Consider the following 18,466-nt stretch of genomic DNA (forward strand, 5'->3'; position numbering starts at 1 on the left):
TGTGTTGCTCCAAATTAGTTTCAGTAACCAAAAGTCTGACTTCCTCCTCTAAAGAGTCAGAATTATGCATCTCTAGGTCAAACCATTGCTCAATACCCATTAAGGACAGTAAAAATCAGACCTTTGTCTTTTTTATTTACTTATTTATCTGGAAATGTGGGAAATTTAGTAACCTCTGGGTCAGTTCCACCAAAACCTCCTCAATCAGCTGCATGTCAGGCACTGTTTATGGCACAATGATTTAGAAGTGAGTGAAATAGACCAAACCCTGCCTTCCAAGAGCTTAGAATCCTGTGGTGTTTAGAAGCCATAGACATAAAAACAAATGAATGTGATCATTTTAAGCAAAAAAGAATGTTATGAAGAGGGTTGGAGCAATAGCACAGCGGGAAGGGCATTTGCCTTGCACACAGCCGACACAAGTCCGATTCCTCCATCCCTCTCAGAGAGCCCGGCAAGCTACTGAGAGTATCCTGCCCTCACCTCAGAGCCTGGCAAGCTCCCCATGGCTTATTCAATATGCTAAAAACAGTAACAACAAGTCTCACAATGGAGACATTACTGGTGCCCCCTCGAGCAAATTGATGAACAATGGGAGGACAGTGCTATGAAGAAAATAAAAATAATAGAGACTAGAGTCATGGTGCCTCATCAGTTACTGTGGTCACAAAACACCCCTTTAGCTTTTTGAAGTTTTTTTCTGGTGGTGCTGAGGCTTGCCAGACAAGTGATCTCAAAATATCATCAATTAATAGAGGTTCTAACATAGGTCCCCTTCAAACTGTGAATATTTGGACTAAAATGGAACAGAATAGAAGAAAAACCTGGTCAGATCTGGAGAAAGGCACTTCAAAAAAAAAGTATCAACTGGTCACCTCGGTCACGTGTGCAAAGAAGAAAGGGGGCATGAGTAAAGGAAAATGAGAGAAGATAAAGGGGATATCAGGTGAGTTGTGAGAGAAGGAGCAGGGTCCAATACCATTGGTAGAAATATTGCTTTGAATTTCACTTTACACATATTGAGTGTTCTCACTATGGCATAACATAACCAGATTTTTACATTTTTAAGATCTCAGATTTGGCCATGGTGCAGAGCATACAGGGCAATGACGAGGGCAAGAAGACTAGTTTGCATAGGACCATGATAAAAGAGGTGAGCAATGATGGAGTTTACAGTATCAGAGGTGGTGGGAACATCAGACTGGGGACATAATCAGTGATGAATCCAAACATTTTGGGGGATGGATGGATTAGATGTGAAGTGAAAAGAAAATGATGAACAGTAGATGATGCTAGTTTTTCAGCCTGAGCATTTTACCAAGACTAGGTAAAGCAGGTGGGAAGGGGTGGGAAGAAAGAGAATTCTGAATTCTCAGCTGGACATGCCAGGAAAGGTAGATCGTTAGATTACTCATGTGGATAAGTGGAGATCTGAGCTGTCTAGAACCCAGAAGGCAGGTTGGGGCTGAAGACTAAAACTGTAAATGGAATTTAAAGTCACAAGAAAGAATGAGATCACACAGGTAGTGATAAACAAGGCGAAGAGGATCTGGAAGCCGAGCACTTTGCTATCCCCTATCCCCCACGTTGGGTCCCTGTGGATGGTGGTCCTAGCACCTGGGAGTTCATTGTGGCTGGAACACAGAAGCCACATTGCATTTTGCACTGAGTCCCACACATGGCATAGCCAGTTGTGCCTGGGATGGTTCAAGGTGACAAGGTCTGGAGGCAAAGAAGAACTCCATCAAAGACTTAGAAGAAATGACTATTAAGAAAGCCTTGGGAAGAAGTGTTTTCAAGGGGAAATGGCTGTTTGTCCAACACAGAGAGAGGAGTGAGAGGAGAACATAACCCCCAACCCTCAAGGTCCCCAAGGTGCAGGTTACCAGTGACTTTGATGAGAAGCTTCCTAGTAGCGACTCAGCCATCTAACTTAGTTAGGGGACTGCGGAAGGAGAAGTGACCAGGTCTACCAGGAACAAATGAATACTGAGATCCTTTTCTTCCCAGTTCCCACACTGTTTCTCATAGCAAGGGGCCTCACACACATACCTGGATACTGTAGCCCACACACCCAAACTCTGTTCTGGGCCTCTCTGCATATTAGCCTTCAAAAGCCCAAGAAAACACAGCCTCAGAAAGAGCTCTGGCCTCCTTCGAGGAATTCCACTTTGGCACTGTCCTCCCGTTGTTCATCGATTTGCTCGAGCGGGCCCAGTAACGTCTCCATCATGAGACTTGTTGTTACTGTGTTTGGCATATCGAATACATCGCAGGTAGCTTGCCAGGCTCTGCCGTGCGGGCGAGATACTCTCGGTAGCTTGCCGGGCTCTCCGAGAGGGGCGGAGGAATCGAACTCGGGTCGGCCATATTGACTGCATGCAAGGCAAACGCCCTACCGCTGTGCTATCGCTCCAGCCCGAGGAATTCCACAGTGAAAAATATTTTAAAAATCGAGTCAGGAGGATGGAGAGCAAGCACAGGGATTAAAGTAATTGTCTTTCATGTGACCAAGTCTGGTTAGATCCCTGGCACCTCATATGGTTTCCCAAGCACCATCAGGAGTGTGCCCTGAGTGCAGAGCCAGGAGTAATCCCTGAGCATTGCCAAGTGTGGCCCAAAAGTCAAAAGCCAAAAAGAGGGGGATAAAAGAGGAGAGAAGTAAATAGTAAGTACAGGCTTCTTGGTGGTGTTCTGATCTTTCTCAGAGATATTCGGCTGCTCAGCTATAATCATACCAAGAAGGTAGATCATGTTAAAACAGTTTAGAGCTTCTTCCAAATGGTGATGAATGTGGGACAGAAAAATAGAAGATTTTAGTGTGTGCTCAGCAGTCCAATATTGTCAGAATTGCTCATTTAAAGTAAGGATGAGATGGGCTCTTGGACAGCTCAATGACATAGTGCTTGCCTTGCAGAACTGAGGTCATGGGTTTGACTCCTAGCACTGTCCCACACACTGTGTGGTCCCCATAGTACTGTCATTTGTAAACCCAGTATTATAATAAAACGTGTAATAGATGGCCACAACCAAGAGTGTGGAACTCCCAGACATCTCAAAAACAACAATGAAGGAATGAGGCAAGGGTAAAAAGGAAGGGCAGGGGGAAAGTAAGAAGAAAATAAATCAGATGAGTGATAGGGGAAAGGCGGTAGAACAATGTGGAGTAGCTCATTTATTTTAGAGAGTTTCTGGAGTGGGCTGGTTGGGGAAAACAGACGCGGCGGCCACACAGTGGGCACCCAAACACTGTAATTTCAGAGATGGCACAACTGTAGGCCATCATATGGTTTACTTATGACTGTGAGCAATGGAGCTAGTAGGTGGAAGTACTATTGGAGATGAAATCATCAAAGGGGAGATAGCACCAATAAAACACAATGGATTGTCAGGCAGTGTACTGAGTGACTAATAAGCACATTATTTAACACAACTGAAGTGTGTAGAACACTCACCACCACACCCCTATATTTTCAGAAAAGAACCACAACGAAGCCCAGAAAGATGACTTCTAAAGTCAGGTGATAAAAGGCAGGGCTGGAAATCAGCCTCAGGCTTATCTAAACTCAGACAGCTTTCTTATGACCCCACTCACTCAGATATGGCTTTTCAGAGAAGTGTGTGTGTGTGTGTGTGTGTGTGTGTGTGTGTGTGTGTGAGAGAGAGAGAGAGAGAGAGAGAGAGAGAGAGAGAGAGAGAGAGAGAGACTCTTTTTATCTAGAATCTATTCTGTGAGAAGGCTCAAAAGGTAACTAAATATCCAATTTCATTCATTCTAACAATGCTGAGCATTTCAGACCACAGAAAACTTCGATTTGGGGATATGTTCCCCTTGACCAGAGACGTGTTAAAGAAACCTAAAGGTTTTTCATAGGAAATAGACTTGCCACTGCCTTGTCTATAGGCGCCCTCTACTGGCACTTAGTCAGAACAGCAAATTAGGGCTGGACTGGTATTGTGTTAGGGGCCGAAGAGCCAAACTAACAAGCAATTTCTTATCCCAGGGAGATACTGAGAGGCTGTGGATGTAAATGAGATATAATAATTTTGTTAGAGAAAAAATCCTGTGTTGCCTTTGTAAACATCATAATCATTGTTACATCACTTATGAACAATGAGTCGGCTTCTCCTGAATATCTGTGTAATAAGACAGCTACTAATCATGCGTGGGCAATTTGGGAAGAGAGGAGAATGGTTGTTTCCTTTTTAATTGAATCACAGTGAGATACATGTTTGCTTTCATGTTTGAGTTATAATCATACAATGGTCAAACACCCATCCCTTCACCAGTGTACATTCCCCATCACCAATCTCCCCAATATACGCCCCCTCTCTCTCCCTCCCCCTGCCTCCATGGCAGACAATTTCCCCCCCACTCCCTACTTTTGGACATTATGGTTTGCAATACAGATACTTAGAGGTTATCATGTATGGTCTTTTATCTACTTTCAGCACACATCTCCCATTCCAACCGATTCCTCCAACCATCATTGACTTAGTGATTCGAGAAGGGTAGTTTTCAAGGTAGCAGAAAGAGTTACAATTGAAAAACATACAAAATGTAGAATAACAAACTTTAGTACCAAACATCTTTCCAAATATGGGAGCCTCTGATTCTAGAAAGAAGCACCTGTGAGCCCCTGAGAGGGTGGCTTATGATCCTTGCATAGAAAGGATGAATAAGAACAAAAATTATATTTAGAAAAAGATTTAAAAGGCTAGAGTGTGAGATTCAGCTTCAAGGTAAAGAAAGAGTTAGAGTCAGGGCTGGAGAGATAGCACAGCGGGTAGGGCGTTTGCCTTGCACGCGGCCGACACGGGTTCGATTCCCAGCATCCCATATGGTCCCCTGAGCACTGCCAGGAGTAACTCCTGAGTGCAGAGCCAGGAGTAACCCCTGTGCATCGCCGGGTGTGGCCCAAAAAGGAAAAAAATTCAAAAATTTAAAAAATAAAGCTATTTAAAAACAAAGAGTTAGAGGGGGCTGGCAAGATGCTATTATGGATGGGTGCTTGTCTTGCACGTGGCCAAGCTGGATCCAATCCCCTGGACCCTATATTGTCCCCTGAGCCATGGCAAGAGTGATCCTTTAGAGAAGGGTCAAGATTAAATCTGAAAACATTTGCCTATGTCTACCACCTTCCCCCACCCCGCTAAAAAAAGCCCTTAGAAAAGTTAGGGCTTAGTAAAATCTTTTCATAATCTCATTTTAAACTAAACTGTGTACTCTTACTGGAAATTCAATTCCAGAAATATACAGAGTCTTTGTCACTACCATGCATTTAAATAACCAAGAGTGTGTTTTACCAGTTACCACATTTCTGATCTCAGAGAACCCCGGGGTCAGAGTGACTTTTCTTGTTTTCATACTGAGCTGCTCAGAATCCAGGAAAATCAGTACTACCATCACCCTAGATGGCCTGAAGAACATGGAATGGTTCCAAGAGAAATTTGGTGCCAAACAAAAATAAAATAAGTTGGTCCTGCTTAGGAAACAGACTACAGTGGACCTTAACTAAGGAGGCCTTGTGCGTAACAACTACATATTGTGACTGTAACATCATACCTCTGACTGTGTGTAAGGTGAGGTATCTCCGCCATCAGCATAATGACTTACTGGGTTCTTGATGACCAAGAACTCAGAATAATGGTGAGAGAGGAAAAATGCACTTGCAAGAACTTTTGGGAATCATCAACAAAACTGAAGCCTGGGAAGTCAAGAATCTCATTTCTGAGGTTCTGCTGGTTTTTCACATTCGCATGTAAAACCAGTGTTAAGAAAACAGGCTGTGTACAGGATTCTTAGTATAAACCTGAAAACCAGTCTGCCACTCTTAGGACCCACATGTAAGTCATCACAAGCATTAAATATTGACCCTACAAAGGTCCAAATAACATTTTTAGTCTCACTTCCATAGCTAGAGTGACAGTGGGACTCTTAGTAGTTCAAGAGCAGTGTCTTCTGTGGCCAGAAGGCAGGTGACACCCTAAAGTTATTCTTTACCTACCTGCAGTGGAATCTGACGAATAGCTTCATCAAACCAGCAAGAAGAGAGAGACAGGAAACGTGCCAGAAGCTCTACATTATACTTACCAAAAAGTCACCATGCAGGATTTTTACTAATTTGGGGAAAAGATGGGAAAAAGCACATAACGTTACAAGAAGAAAAAAAGGAGAAAAAAAAACAGGCTTTAAGACATGTGTCTTGGACTGGAGCAATAGCACAGCGGGTGGGGCGTTTGCCTCACACGCTGCCGGCCCGGGTTCAATTCCCAGCATCCCATATGGTCCCCTGAGTACCACCAGGAGTAATTCCTGAGTGCATAGCCAGGAGTAACTCCTGAGCATCGCTGGGTGTGACACAAAAGCAAAAAAAAAAAAAAAAGACATGTGTCTTGCACCCAGGTACTGCACTTTCTCATGAGCAACATGGGGTTCAGCCCTGCAGGCCTCTGAGTGCCACTGGTGGTCTCCAGCACTGTTGGGCCCATGTCTTAGCATCACATCCTCAGGGCCTCACACTGAATCACCTGCCTGGTTGGAGGAGAATTGCTGAGACAAGCTTTGGGTTTCCTGAGCACTGTTCCACCTCCAATAATAAAACCAATATAGATATTAATTAAAATGTGATAAGTAAATTTTTGTGCATTAATCAAGAGCTGCACATTCAGAGATTGGGGATTTAAGGAAAAAGTAACAATACATGGCTAGTCATAGTGTTGGGGGCCAAGAAACAATACTGGGCAGGAAAGTGGATCAACAGATATTGTAATAGCTGCAGGTCTAAAAAGAAAGAATGAACGTAGACTCAGAAAACCAAACCCCTAACTGTGGGCTTCACCAGGGTCTTGGCTGAAGGAACAGATATTAGATCTACTTGTAGTAGCGGTCATGATGATGATAGTGGTGATGAAGACAGCTACCGTTTATGAAGCTCATACCAAGGCCCACTATCATGCTAAGGCTTGATAAAAATCAGTAAGATAGAAGTAGCAGCAATCATTCTCTACAAGGTGATTCTTTACAAAGACCGCCTCTATTTTTCCTCTCATTTTTTATTGAAGATCCATGATTTACAATACTGGTAGTAACAGTTTCATGAACTTATTGTTTCAACACCACACCAGAGTACCCACTTCTCTCTACCAAGGTCCCAAAGACCCCACACACCTTTCCATCTCTGCACCCCAAGTAAGCTCAGTAAGAGAGACCAACTCTTCAGCTCTATTACTTTTGGCCATTTCTTGCTCCGTTTACTTTGCAACTTTATTTCATAGATTCTGTTCTTAGTGGTCTGTTTTTTAATCAGAAACGATTTTATTTATCTTTGTTTAATCCCCCACCCCCACCCCACGCTCCATTTCTCTGTGTGATTCATTTCCGTTTCTGGAGCATTGTGATCTGTGAGAATTGTTGCTGCTACTTCTGTCTTATTGATTTTATGGAGATATAATTTGTGACCTAGCATGTGGCATATATATATACATATATATATATTGCTTTTTGGGTCACACCCGGCAATGCACAGGAGTTACACCTGGTTCATGTACAGGAATTACTCTTGGCGGTGCTCGGGGGACCATATGGGATGCTGGGAATCGAACCTAGGTTGGCTGCGTGCAAGGCAAATGCCCTACCCGCTGTTCTATTGCTCCAGCCCCGCATGTGGTCTATCTTGAAAAAATGTCCAGTATGCACTGAAGAAGAATATATACTAAACTTTTGGGCGACGAAAGTTCATGTTGCTGCACATGTTGCTAGGTCCATTTTTTTGTTTGTTTGTTTCTTCCTTAAAGACCAGTGCTTTCTTGTTAATTTTTTTTGTCTAGTTGGTCTACCCAGCTGTAATAGAGGAGTGTTAAAGTTTCCTACTACCACAATGTACTATTATTATCTTACTTCATGTCTATTAGCAGTTTAAAAAATATTTTGATGGTCCATAATAAGTATATATGTTTAGAAGTCTGAATTCTTTTAGGAGTACTGATCCCTTGATCACTAGGAAGTGACCATCGCTGTCCTTTATAGTCTTTTGAAAATTGAAGTCTACATTGTCTGATATAAATTATCAATCCCAGCAATGCTTAGGGAATTTTTTGCCTGTAAGATTGTTTACCAGCCTTTGGCGTTGAGTCTGTGTTTATCCTAAGTATTCAGATCTGTCTCCTATAGATGGCAGATAGTTTTCTGATTCAGTTCGATTTTCTAATCCATCCTGCCATTCTTTGTCTCATGATTAGAGAGGTTAGGTCATTGATAATGAGTGAGATTGCTGAGATGCAAGAGTTTGTTACCATCACTTTATAGAAGTTATGCATGGTTGTGAAACTAGTTTTTTTTAAGAAGCTCTTTTAATTCTTCTTGAAAAACTTGTTTCTAGGCTATGAACTTCTTAAGTTGTTGCTTGTCCATGAAGCTTTGTAAATTGTCTCTTTCAAGCCTTACAATAACTATATGAATTAGCCCTTTGATCGAAAAACTGATAACCAAATCGGAGAGCCAGCATTTAGGGGTAGTAGAATTCAAATTTAGATAATCCCAAAACTTGCTTTCTCTCTACAATATTATCACTGGATCATTTCATTGCCACTTATTTACTTTGCCACAATATTATTTTTATAAACTTTATAGAAATCATTTTAAAACATTAACCAAATATTTGATCTCAGTCTCATACTTCCTCTTTCAATCTGAAACCTCCAGACCAACAAGGAAACATAGACATGGATGAGAAATCATAGGCCAGGACTTAGTGCTAGATTAGCCACATCTGGAACAGAGGTACATAGGCTCATTTGGAGGGGAAAGCGGAGAGGAACGTTGGGAGGAAGTAGGAGGTGACGTTGTGGTCACCTTAGTCAGTCCCAGTTCTGATTACAGACACCTCACAGCTTGTGGAGAGCAAACATGAGGTGGCATCAAAGTCAAAAGACACTTTTGAGGGGGTTGTTTAGCAATATAGTTTGATGGACAAGGGAATGCAAGCCTCCTGAGAAGCACAATATGAAAAATGCTCCTTGAAAAGGACTTGTTAGGGTGGGATGGGGGGATGGGTGTGGGAGGAATACTGGGATCCATGGTGGTGGAAAATGGGCACTGGTGGAGGGATGGGTATTTGATCATTGTATAATCAAAACCCAAGCACAAAAATTTGTAAATCTACAACTGTACCTCATGGTGTTTTACTAATAAAATTTTTTTAAAAAATTACAAATTAGTTTTAAAAAACAATTTAAAAAAAGGACTTGTCATCTAGAAGTGCACTGATTTAGGTTTCATGAGTGAGTGAGTGATTAAATGATGAAAAAAATATTTAGCCAAAGTGTACTGAAGATACCATCATTTTGTGTCACTCCAGGGAAATAATATGAGTGGTCATAGACAATTGTGCTTCCATGTAGGAACTAAACTCATTGACTCTCACTCCCAATGTTTTTGATTACCATTTTAAGAAAAATTGCAAGGCCTCAGCTTCATTGATATAAGAAATATTAAGCCCACCCAGTGGTTATCTGGTGTGTGTCCTCATATAGTGCATATATGAATATTCTTTTACAATGAAGACTTAATGAAGTTCCCTATTGAAATAGAAAACTCACTTGCAAATGAGCTCATAAACTTAAATCAAAGGCAAAGGAGGGGCTGGAGGAATAGCCTTGCACACAGCCGATCCGGGTTGGATTCCCAGCATCCCATATGGTCCCCTGAGCACTGCCAGGAGTAATCCCTGAGTGCAGAGCCAGGAGTAACTTCTGTGCATCACCGAAAAGAAAAAAAAAAAAAGGAAAATGCATGCATGCTAACTGACTTACTGGGTCAAGTTGCTGAGATTGAACTTCTGACAGTAAAAACAAAAGAGAAACACTCTAAATTGCAAACTGCCTTACTAGAAAGGAGGAAGCACAGCAGTCTTGCAAACAAAACGGTTTTTCTGAGCATTAAATTCTCAACCAGTTTTCTCTGGAGAATTACACATAAAGGTCCTGGAATTGTCCATCAAAAGTAGATTTTATGACATCATTACTTGCAGTGAAGAAAAATTAAAACTGGGACAGAGTCTTCTCTGAGGGTATAGATATAATGGAATATGAGTGTAGACTCTAGTCGGAGCCCAGATAGAATATTAGATTATTGATCATTGTATGACTACTGAAACTCAATCATGAAAGCTTTGCAACTATATCTCATGGTGATTCCATTTTAAAAAAAGTTTTTTAGAAAATAAAATTAGATTATCGATAAAGAAATAGGTGCTTACATTTAGGAAATAGATGACACATTGTGCACATAAACTAGTTTCTTCCTCAATATTTGTGTTTAAATTCCTATTTGTTGAATGTCGTGCCTTGAGGCTCTCTGCAGATGAGCTGATGGGTCCCAAACTCATGAATATTTTCTGAATCACACATATCCCTGGCCCCTCCATCCCACTAAGAGGAAATTCATCCAGTAGAACATCTTCAGTTTATGCCTCCTTTTATAGACAACTTGAGTGTATGCTCTTTAAAAAGGGCCTAGAGCACCAGTCTTGCACACCACCAAATAAGGACACATTGCTTTCCAAAAACCAGACAGCTGATTGGTAAGTTGATTCATCTCATGCACGGCTGTCTGAAAGGAAGCCTATAATCTCTAGGGCTATAAGACTCTGCTGAAACCACTGAGCAAAGGTTCGCCATACTCTCTAGTGGTTTGCAAATTTAAGCACTCCGGAGGACTAGAAGTCTCAACTGTGCTAAAGCCTAGCGACAAGGGAGCCATGAATATAGGACTCCAGGCAAATGAGAAAGAGCAAGAATCTGAATAAAGGAGGGTGTAGTTAAGAGTTGTGCACGCATGCGTGTGCGTGTGTGTGCATGTGTGTGTGTGTGTGTGGTTGAGTGTGTGCACTTGAGGAAACTAGTATGGCAGGAGAAAACAAAATGAACAGGACCAGCTCACAAGGCTGTCCACTTGAATCTCTCCACAAAGTGGTGCTACATGTAATTACCAAGCCTTTTTCCTCTCCAAAGAAGCTGATTCTTATAAGGAAAATCATGTAAGGACTCTAAGCAAGCGGGAGCTGCTGCAGAGCTATCTCAGAGGGCTGGAGCTATCTCAGAGGGCTGCATATGCAGGTCTCCAGGTACCACATGCCTGAGTACTGCCAAGTGGAGTGCTGGTGGTCCCCCAGCCCCGCAGGAGAGAACCTTCCCCAAAAGAACACAGATACTTATAACTTATAAGGAACAGCAGTGGGACTGGAGCAATTAGTGTCATGAACACCTAAGTACCATACCCTGATTTTCATTTTGTTCACTGGGCTGGCAGTTTCATGTTAGGTCTGAGGATGCAGTGCTGCTCAGGTCCTGTGGAACAGGGCCACCCAGGGCCACCCTGATGAAGCTCAGAAGACCATTTGAGACCAGGACTTGATCACCCTGCATGCTTCCTAATTCCTTATGATGGCCTCAGCCCTGTATACTCTCATTGTAACTTCCATGCCTCAAATCCCCTCTGTAGATTCCATAGAAAGGAACTGTTTCCTTGGGAAGAATCCCTCCCACAGGCCTGCAGCTCATCGCTCTCCCCAGGATACCACTGGCACTCAGTCTGTGGCCACAGCTGGAACTTCCAGCCTTCTCACCCTCCAGCCTCTGAGCTCTAACTAACCCGCTGCCCGGCAAGAGAGGTAGGGCTCTTTTTCTCTCAGATTGTCTTATGCATGTCACATCACCACCAATTTAATCTTGCCCATCGTCTTAGGAACTTTCCAACAGTCCTGTCCTGAATGCTCTCTACTCAGCACCCTCAAGCTCTGAGAGGATGGGGGAAGCTCCGTGGGTGTGTTCCCTGGGGTGCTCTGACCAGATCCATCATATCCTGAGCAGGTCTAGAAGGGAGTCGTGCCTACGGATACCAGAGCAGGGGTAGGGGTCTCTTTTCCCAGACCCACTGTTGGAGAGTTGCTAAGCTCACTCACCTTCCCCATCCCAAGTGCTCTTAGAGGTTCCCAGCCCAGCCCCATGCTCAGCATCTCAGTCAATCTTACCTAGTGCCTGTAGGAACAGGTATCTACATGTGTCAGGAAAAAACAGGATTTAGCTTTCTATCACTATTTGGGGTGGTCCTCACTGCACTCATGTTAGGTAGACAAAGATGACATTGTTCCCTGTGCCCTGAGAGTCCAGGAGGCTTTCAACCTGGACAGCGGGAGACGTGTACCTTGTGGAAGGAAAATAATTTACATGAGTAGATAAATGAATGTTGGCTAAGGGCCATAATTTCTTGAACAAAAAGTGCAGACAGGTTTGGGCTCCAGAGGGCTCACTGTTTGAGGACACACAAGCTTCTTCCTGACTTTGCCTGCAGGTGTGGGGCTTTTCAGCCATCAGGGCTCCCAGGATGCTCATGGAATAAAAAGCTTCCACCACACCTAAGAGAATTTACCAGCTAAACACTACAGACACATACCTGCTCCTAACGGCTTCGTGGTCTCCAGACTGCCAAACCCATGTGGGTATTCAGGTAAGGTGAGAAATCCAGCAGATTGGTCTGGTCACTGTAAGGTTGTATAGCTCCTCCCAGATAGCTTTGTAGACTCAGTTTTGGGGTCCAGAAAGTCTGCAGTTGGCCATGGGAGACCCCTGCAGTCAGGGAAGGGTTTTACTACATACCTGTGTGGGTATAGCCTGTCTACAAATCTTTCACTTACAGTTAACTACAAGTAGCAAATGGATATATTCTTCTGGACTTTAAGGATTTATTTTCATGTTCCTGTCTTTATTCATTTTGCCTACAATCACAAAGTTCTTAGGAACCCACCACTCACTAAGATCCCTTTGTACTTCTCTTCCTTTCCTCTCCAAGAGTCACAAGCATCCTAAATTTTATTTTAGTTGATTTCTTATTGACTGTTATAGATTTGCCACATGCAAATATAATTTTTTGCCATACTGTCAATAAATCCTCTCCTTTTCTTCTGTGATGTCCCTTTTTTGCCCAATGTTAGATTTTTACTATTTGATCTCATTTTAAATATATGGTTAGAATTACTTTGTGCTATTTTAGTGCATTCCATTTCACAAAGGTTCGATAGTTTATTTTTCTATTCTATTGTTGAGAGGCATTTGGGCCGCTTCTAATCCCCTGTTACGACAAACAATGCTAGTAACTGTAAGATTAATATTGGAAGGTTACACTGGAAGATTAATACTGGGCTTAATACTGGAAGTTCTGTTCATCTGTTCTGGCACAAGGGCACAAGAACTCCTCCAGGGATTATCTCTGGAGTGAAAAAGCTGTTGTGCAATGTTTGTGCATCATCAACGTCACCCAGCAATGCCAAATGGTTTTCCAACTAACTGCACCTCTACGTGTGAGAGCTCCTCCTTCTCCACCTTCTCTACAGCACTTGGTATTGTCAGAGTGTTGCGTTATAGCCAACGTAGTAGTCGAGAACAAGTATTGCCGAGCTTTCATTTTACTCCTGACTCCTGAGATTAAGCATGTTTCCAAATGTTTACTGGCAGCATTATTCCTATTCCACAAACTGTCTCTTCTTGTTGTTCTTGAATCTTTTTGTGCTGATTTATTTGGCTCTTATGTATTCAATTCTATCTCTGTGTATTTATCTGTTGATTTATATATATATAATTATTCTTTTACTCAACTGCCACCATGTTCATGGCCACCCTCCACATGCTCAGGCCGAGCCTCACCCACAAGTGAACCTATTCCTGGACACTTCATACCACACACCCTATCCATACTCCAAGAGTACCACACCATATTGCCAAAAGTAGGGTTCAAAAGTAGGAGACAACCAATCTTAGAGGGAATTTTTTTTACACACACACATATATAAATATATATAAAAGCACACAAGGTTAAACCTTTAACAACATGTTAGCGATCTCTTATAGAAGGGCTTAATGACCCTGTGGTGAACTACAACAATATTCACACTCTTTCCCCTAAGAAAACTTTTTGTAGCATTTTCAGCTGCTTTTTATAACAAACAATACAAAATAAATTATTTTGGTTCTGCTTTGTGGCAGGGGTTGGGACTCGGGATGGAAACATCTGAAATATGGTGGTAGGAAGGTGCAATGGTAGTGAGATTGGTGTTTAACTATTAAATGTAATCAAATATTGTGAACTACTTTATAAAATAAAAATTAAATGAAATTATTATTTCAACTCTCTTTTAACAATAATAAATCATCTGCATTGCATTACACAGCTCAGTCTAGTTAGAAGGGCTAATTGCAGTGAATGTTTGCATCCCCACCAATATGATTTTCTAAAGGGAAAATCCATACTCCAGATATGTGCCAAGTCCCCAGACATTGTGCAAGAAAGGATGATAGATCCAAGAGTATAACCACCAGGGCTTAAAATCCACTTAGACACTGGTGTGAAAGAAGAAAAGTTTTGAGTATGAGAGCATGAAAACAGTAGAACATGGTAAGAATTTTCACTACTAAAATGGAAGATTATGAAGAATACAAAGTAAAATAAATCCCCTCAGCTCTTGCTTCAAGCTAATCTATTTTCCAACCCCTGTTTCCTACCAGGGTGAGTAAATAGGTCAGATTAAGGGAATCAACACAATTAGGCTAACTGTGGTGGTCTCTGCCTGCCCTTGCCAGCCCTGCAGACCAAAGAAGAAAGGACCTTCTGCTCCCCCTTCACAGACTTTCAGTTTCACTTCAGTCCTGGCTCAGCACTCACAAGATTTAGAGGAAGCTGGAAGCACAGCTCACCAAAAATATGTGAGACCCTTTCTGAACTACATAACAGATCAGTATTTTCACTATCTTGTCGTTTCCCAACAAAATGATCAGCCTGGTGTCCTCTCTATGCTATTGCTTCTCCACCCCTGCAACTTGAAGGTCTGAAAGTTGACTTTGACCATGAACAAGATGTTTAGTGTTTAGTTTCAGGTCACCCTTATAATCACAATCCTTTGGTGATCATCTGTTTTCTGATTCTTAACTAGGAAAGATGTTGTCTTCTGTCCAGAGGACAACTGTCAATGTCTGCAGGCATTTGTTTGAGTCATAGCAAATGGTGGTGAAAGTGTTACTGTCTTCTATGGGTGAAAGACAAGGATGGTGTGAAAGCATGTTATGTGCAAGACAGGCCCCCACTAAAACATATTCAGTCTCAATATCAATAGCATCCAGATTGAAAGAGCCGATCTACTCCTCAACAATCTAGTCTGGAAGAGTCACACAGCACTGACCTCCCTGACATGAGTGCCGTCATCCACATCTCCTTAAGAAAGGTGATCTTGAGCAGCCAGTTCCTATAGTCACACCTGGGCAAATGATGCTAGAGAACAGATCACAGATCCCATGGTGGAATCAGAAAATCTCCTTGATAATTGACATGTATGAAATATATTCATGAACATAGCTCAGTTATACAGGGTGACAAAATGTTATGGAGAATTGCAAGGACTCATATATTTACTTGTATAATTTTAGACTATTAAATAAACTTTATTCAATAACATCATCTTCTTTTGGTTAGTCACTTTGCTAGTAGATTCATTATAAGTCGGGGGAAGAGGACAAATACCAGAGGATTTACTCATTTGTAGTATATCTATATCTATTTTCCTGAGAGAGAGAGAGAGAGAGAGAGAGAGAGATCAAGAATAAAGGGATGTTATTGAACAACTGCAAACCCGTGACTTTGAATTTAAAAATTGTTTACCAAATAGTGGGGAAAAGGATGGGGGGAATGGAGAGAGAAACTGGAAGTTACATAGGGACAGTGGCAAAGGGTCTTGGACACTTTGGTGGTGGTAGGATATAACAACTTTGTACATTAACACAAATGTTAACACTGTAGTACCCATGTTACCAAAATTAATAAAAATAAATTATGAATATGAAAATAAATATATTTCTCAAATAAATCCGCCAATATTTATAACATGCTCACTAGGACAAGACACCATACCCAACATATGTTTAATGGTAACTGTGGAGATCTGCTAACAAGTATCTGCTAACTGTGGAGAACTGCTAACAAGGATTCCCTTGCAGATGGGATGGAAGCTTGGGTCCTTGTGACTGCAGACTCTTGGACCTTTCTTTGGAGTCTGATTTTATCAGTCACGTTGTATCTAGGAAACTGTAGTTTTAATAATCACCTGATTATTAAAGTGTACCCATGGGATTAATAAAGTGTACCCATGGGACCATGATTTAAGAAATCTTGGTAGAAATTATAAAGCCCACCTAAACTAATTGCAAGTCTGAGAATATGCAGTCCTGAACTGAGAATTTTCCTGTATAGTTAGAAAAAAATCAATTTAACTGTTGTCTCAAGTTTTCCACTCTTAAGCAGAGAGTAAGATCTATGAAAACACAGATAATGAGAGAATAAAATGATCCTATATAAATAGAATCAGGATATATTCAAACTAACCAAAACATAGAAGTTTAATTTCTAAAGATGAATTTCATGACATAGAATGTATCATTAAAATGCATTAGTGTGAATAATAGGAGAAAATATCTTGTTTGTGTAAGAAGTTTGATACCAAATAGCCTCTGAACCAACCTCAACATGCAATAATTCTGTTTGATTAGGGACTGCTGATACTCCTCCGTTACCAAAACAAATGGATTCACTGATTACTCTCAATTTTCTCTCAAATGCTTTCTCATACCTACTTCATTAACACTCCATTATGTAATTTTGCAGTAGACCACTTATTTTAGTAGCACATAGGCCACAAATAGAAATCCAAATCTAAATCTTGTTCCAAGAAATATTTTTTCAAGCTCTTAGAAATACCTTACCACTTACCACTGTCCACTACATAGAAGTGATCTCACTATAAGGGTAAATGTATAAAACACTGGATTTCACTTTGGACAAAATTGCTCTAGCATAAGTTACTATGATCAATTTATTAGAAGAATAAACTCATGAAAAGAAACTCAAGATAATGATGACTGAACAGATTACAATCAATATATCACCATTATCATTAAAGAGAAAAGGTATGGATTAAGAGGCCAGTATCTCTGATAACATCCTAGCATCCCTGAAGCTAATTTATTTTAAATACCTCTTTTTTCAGGTCTCTAAGGATTTCATTTCAATCTTCTAAGATGTGTTATACTTGCAAATGTCTCTAAGTTTCTCTCTTGACCTTGTTGTTCACTTATTGCTGCAAATAAACTCACCTCAGACCAGCTCTGCACCCTCCATTCCCCAGAGTCCAGAGAAAAGATTTGGAGTCACAGTGGGCTCATAAGACAGAACACTGGGAATTTATTCACAGATTAAACATTCAGAAGTCTCACTTCTCTATGTTTGAGTCAAAATCCATTCAAACCATGAATCGGTTTTCAAATCAAAAACGATACTCACATGAAAAACAGAGAAAAACTCACCATTTTGTGTGTGATCTTTAGTCTTAGCCCATATGAAGTACCCTAGATCCCTCACACCAGAGAACTCCATTTTATGAGTATCTCCAAGTGAAAAGAAAAGCTCCTAACCTAGAATTTGAGAAAATTAAGTTGGCAATTCTACTTAAATGCAAATTTTCCCCAAACCCAGATTTGTTGAGAGATCCCTGCTTAAGAAGATGACACTCCCTGCAGGCCAGCATGCAAATGGAGCAATCAAGCATAAGAAATCATAAAAAAGGAAACGGAATTGTCATACCTATTTTCCCAGCCTCCATCTTCAAGTTAAAATCCCAGTTTCTTGGCAACTTCAGGGACATTTTGCTTCTAGTTCCGGTAAGTAGCAGAAGAAGTGTTGAAGCTATCCCAATCCGTGCTCTTTTCAGCCTTTTGGTCTTTGCTTCTAGCATGTGTATGTGAGTTTCCTCCTTTATGGTTACTTCTCAAGCAATCCTATGGTTCAGGTTGATTTTCCAACGTGTCTCCTCCTTTGTCTCAGATTAAAGGTCTTTCCATCTGCTACTTGGGGGTGATACTCAACTCCCCATCTCACCCAGTGCTTCTCCTACTGCAAGGAGGGCTTGTGCCTGGTGAATTGGGCACCTCACTTTACTTGCTTTCAGTTTTACCAGAAATATCCCAGTTGACACTTCGCTCTGCGTCACGGGAAGCAAAGCTCCTATTTGAAAGAATCTTGGGCCTCACTGAGGCAAAGTCGTGGTAAACAAGTCCTGCCTCTTGGCTCCTTTTTTTTTTTCTCAACTGTCTGCTTCCTTGCATTTGAGGAAGTGGGTGACTGTTCAGTGTAGATGATACATTATGAGAACTTTCTTGAGAAAACGATTTTTTGAATTGCTTATGTAAAATAAGTATTTTTAAAAAATATTCAGTTAAAGAAAAAAGAATCGAAAACCACCACCATTTACCTCTAAATTTCACCTACCAAGAAGGATAGAGTATCTGAAAATGGTCAAGATAACATGCCCCCTCCCCCCACACACCCCTTGTATTTAATATTACTCCTGCTCTATGGAACCCAAGCAGT

At 41.2% G+C, this 18,466-nt stretch overlaps 1 protein-coding gene across 1 annotated transcript in view; it reads right to left on the reverse strand.

Annotated features, from left to right (window-relative positions):
* The window catches only part of ARHGAP25 (Rho GTPase activating protein 25), a 95,246-nt gene extending 77,303 nt beyond the window's left edge, over positions 1 to 17,943 (reverse strand). Inside the window, exon 1 of the mRNA XM_056124556.1 lies at positions 17,681 to 17,943. Coding sequence (XP_055980531.1) covers positions 17,681 to 17,831 — 151 coding nt within the window. The 5' untranslated portion in view covers positions 17,832 to 17,943. The remainder of the gene's footprint in view (positions 1 to 17,680) is intronic.
* Between the last annotated feature and the right edge of the window lie 523 nt (positions 17,944 to 18,466).

This window comes from Sorex fumeus, unplaced genomic scaffold (genome assembly GCF_029834395.1).
Source record: "Sorex fumeus unplaced genomic scaffold, SorFum_2.1 ptg000006l, whole genome shotgun sequence".
Lineage (NCBI taxonomy): Eukaryota > Metazoa > Chordata > Mammalia > Eulipotyphla > Soricidae > Sorex > Sorex fumeus.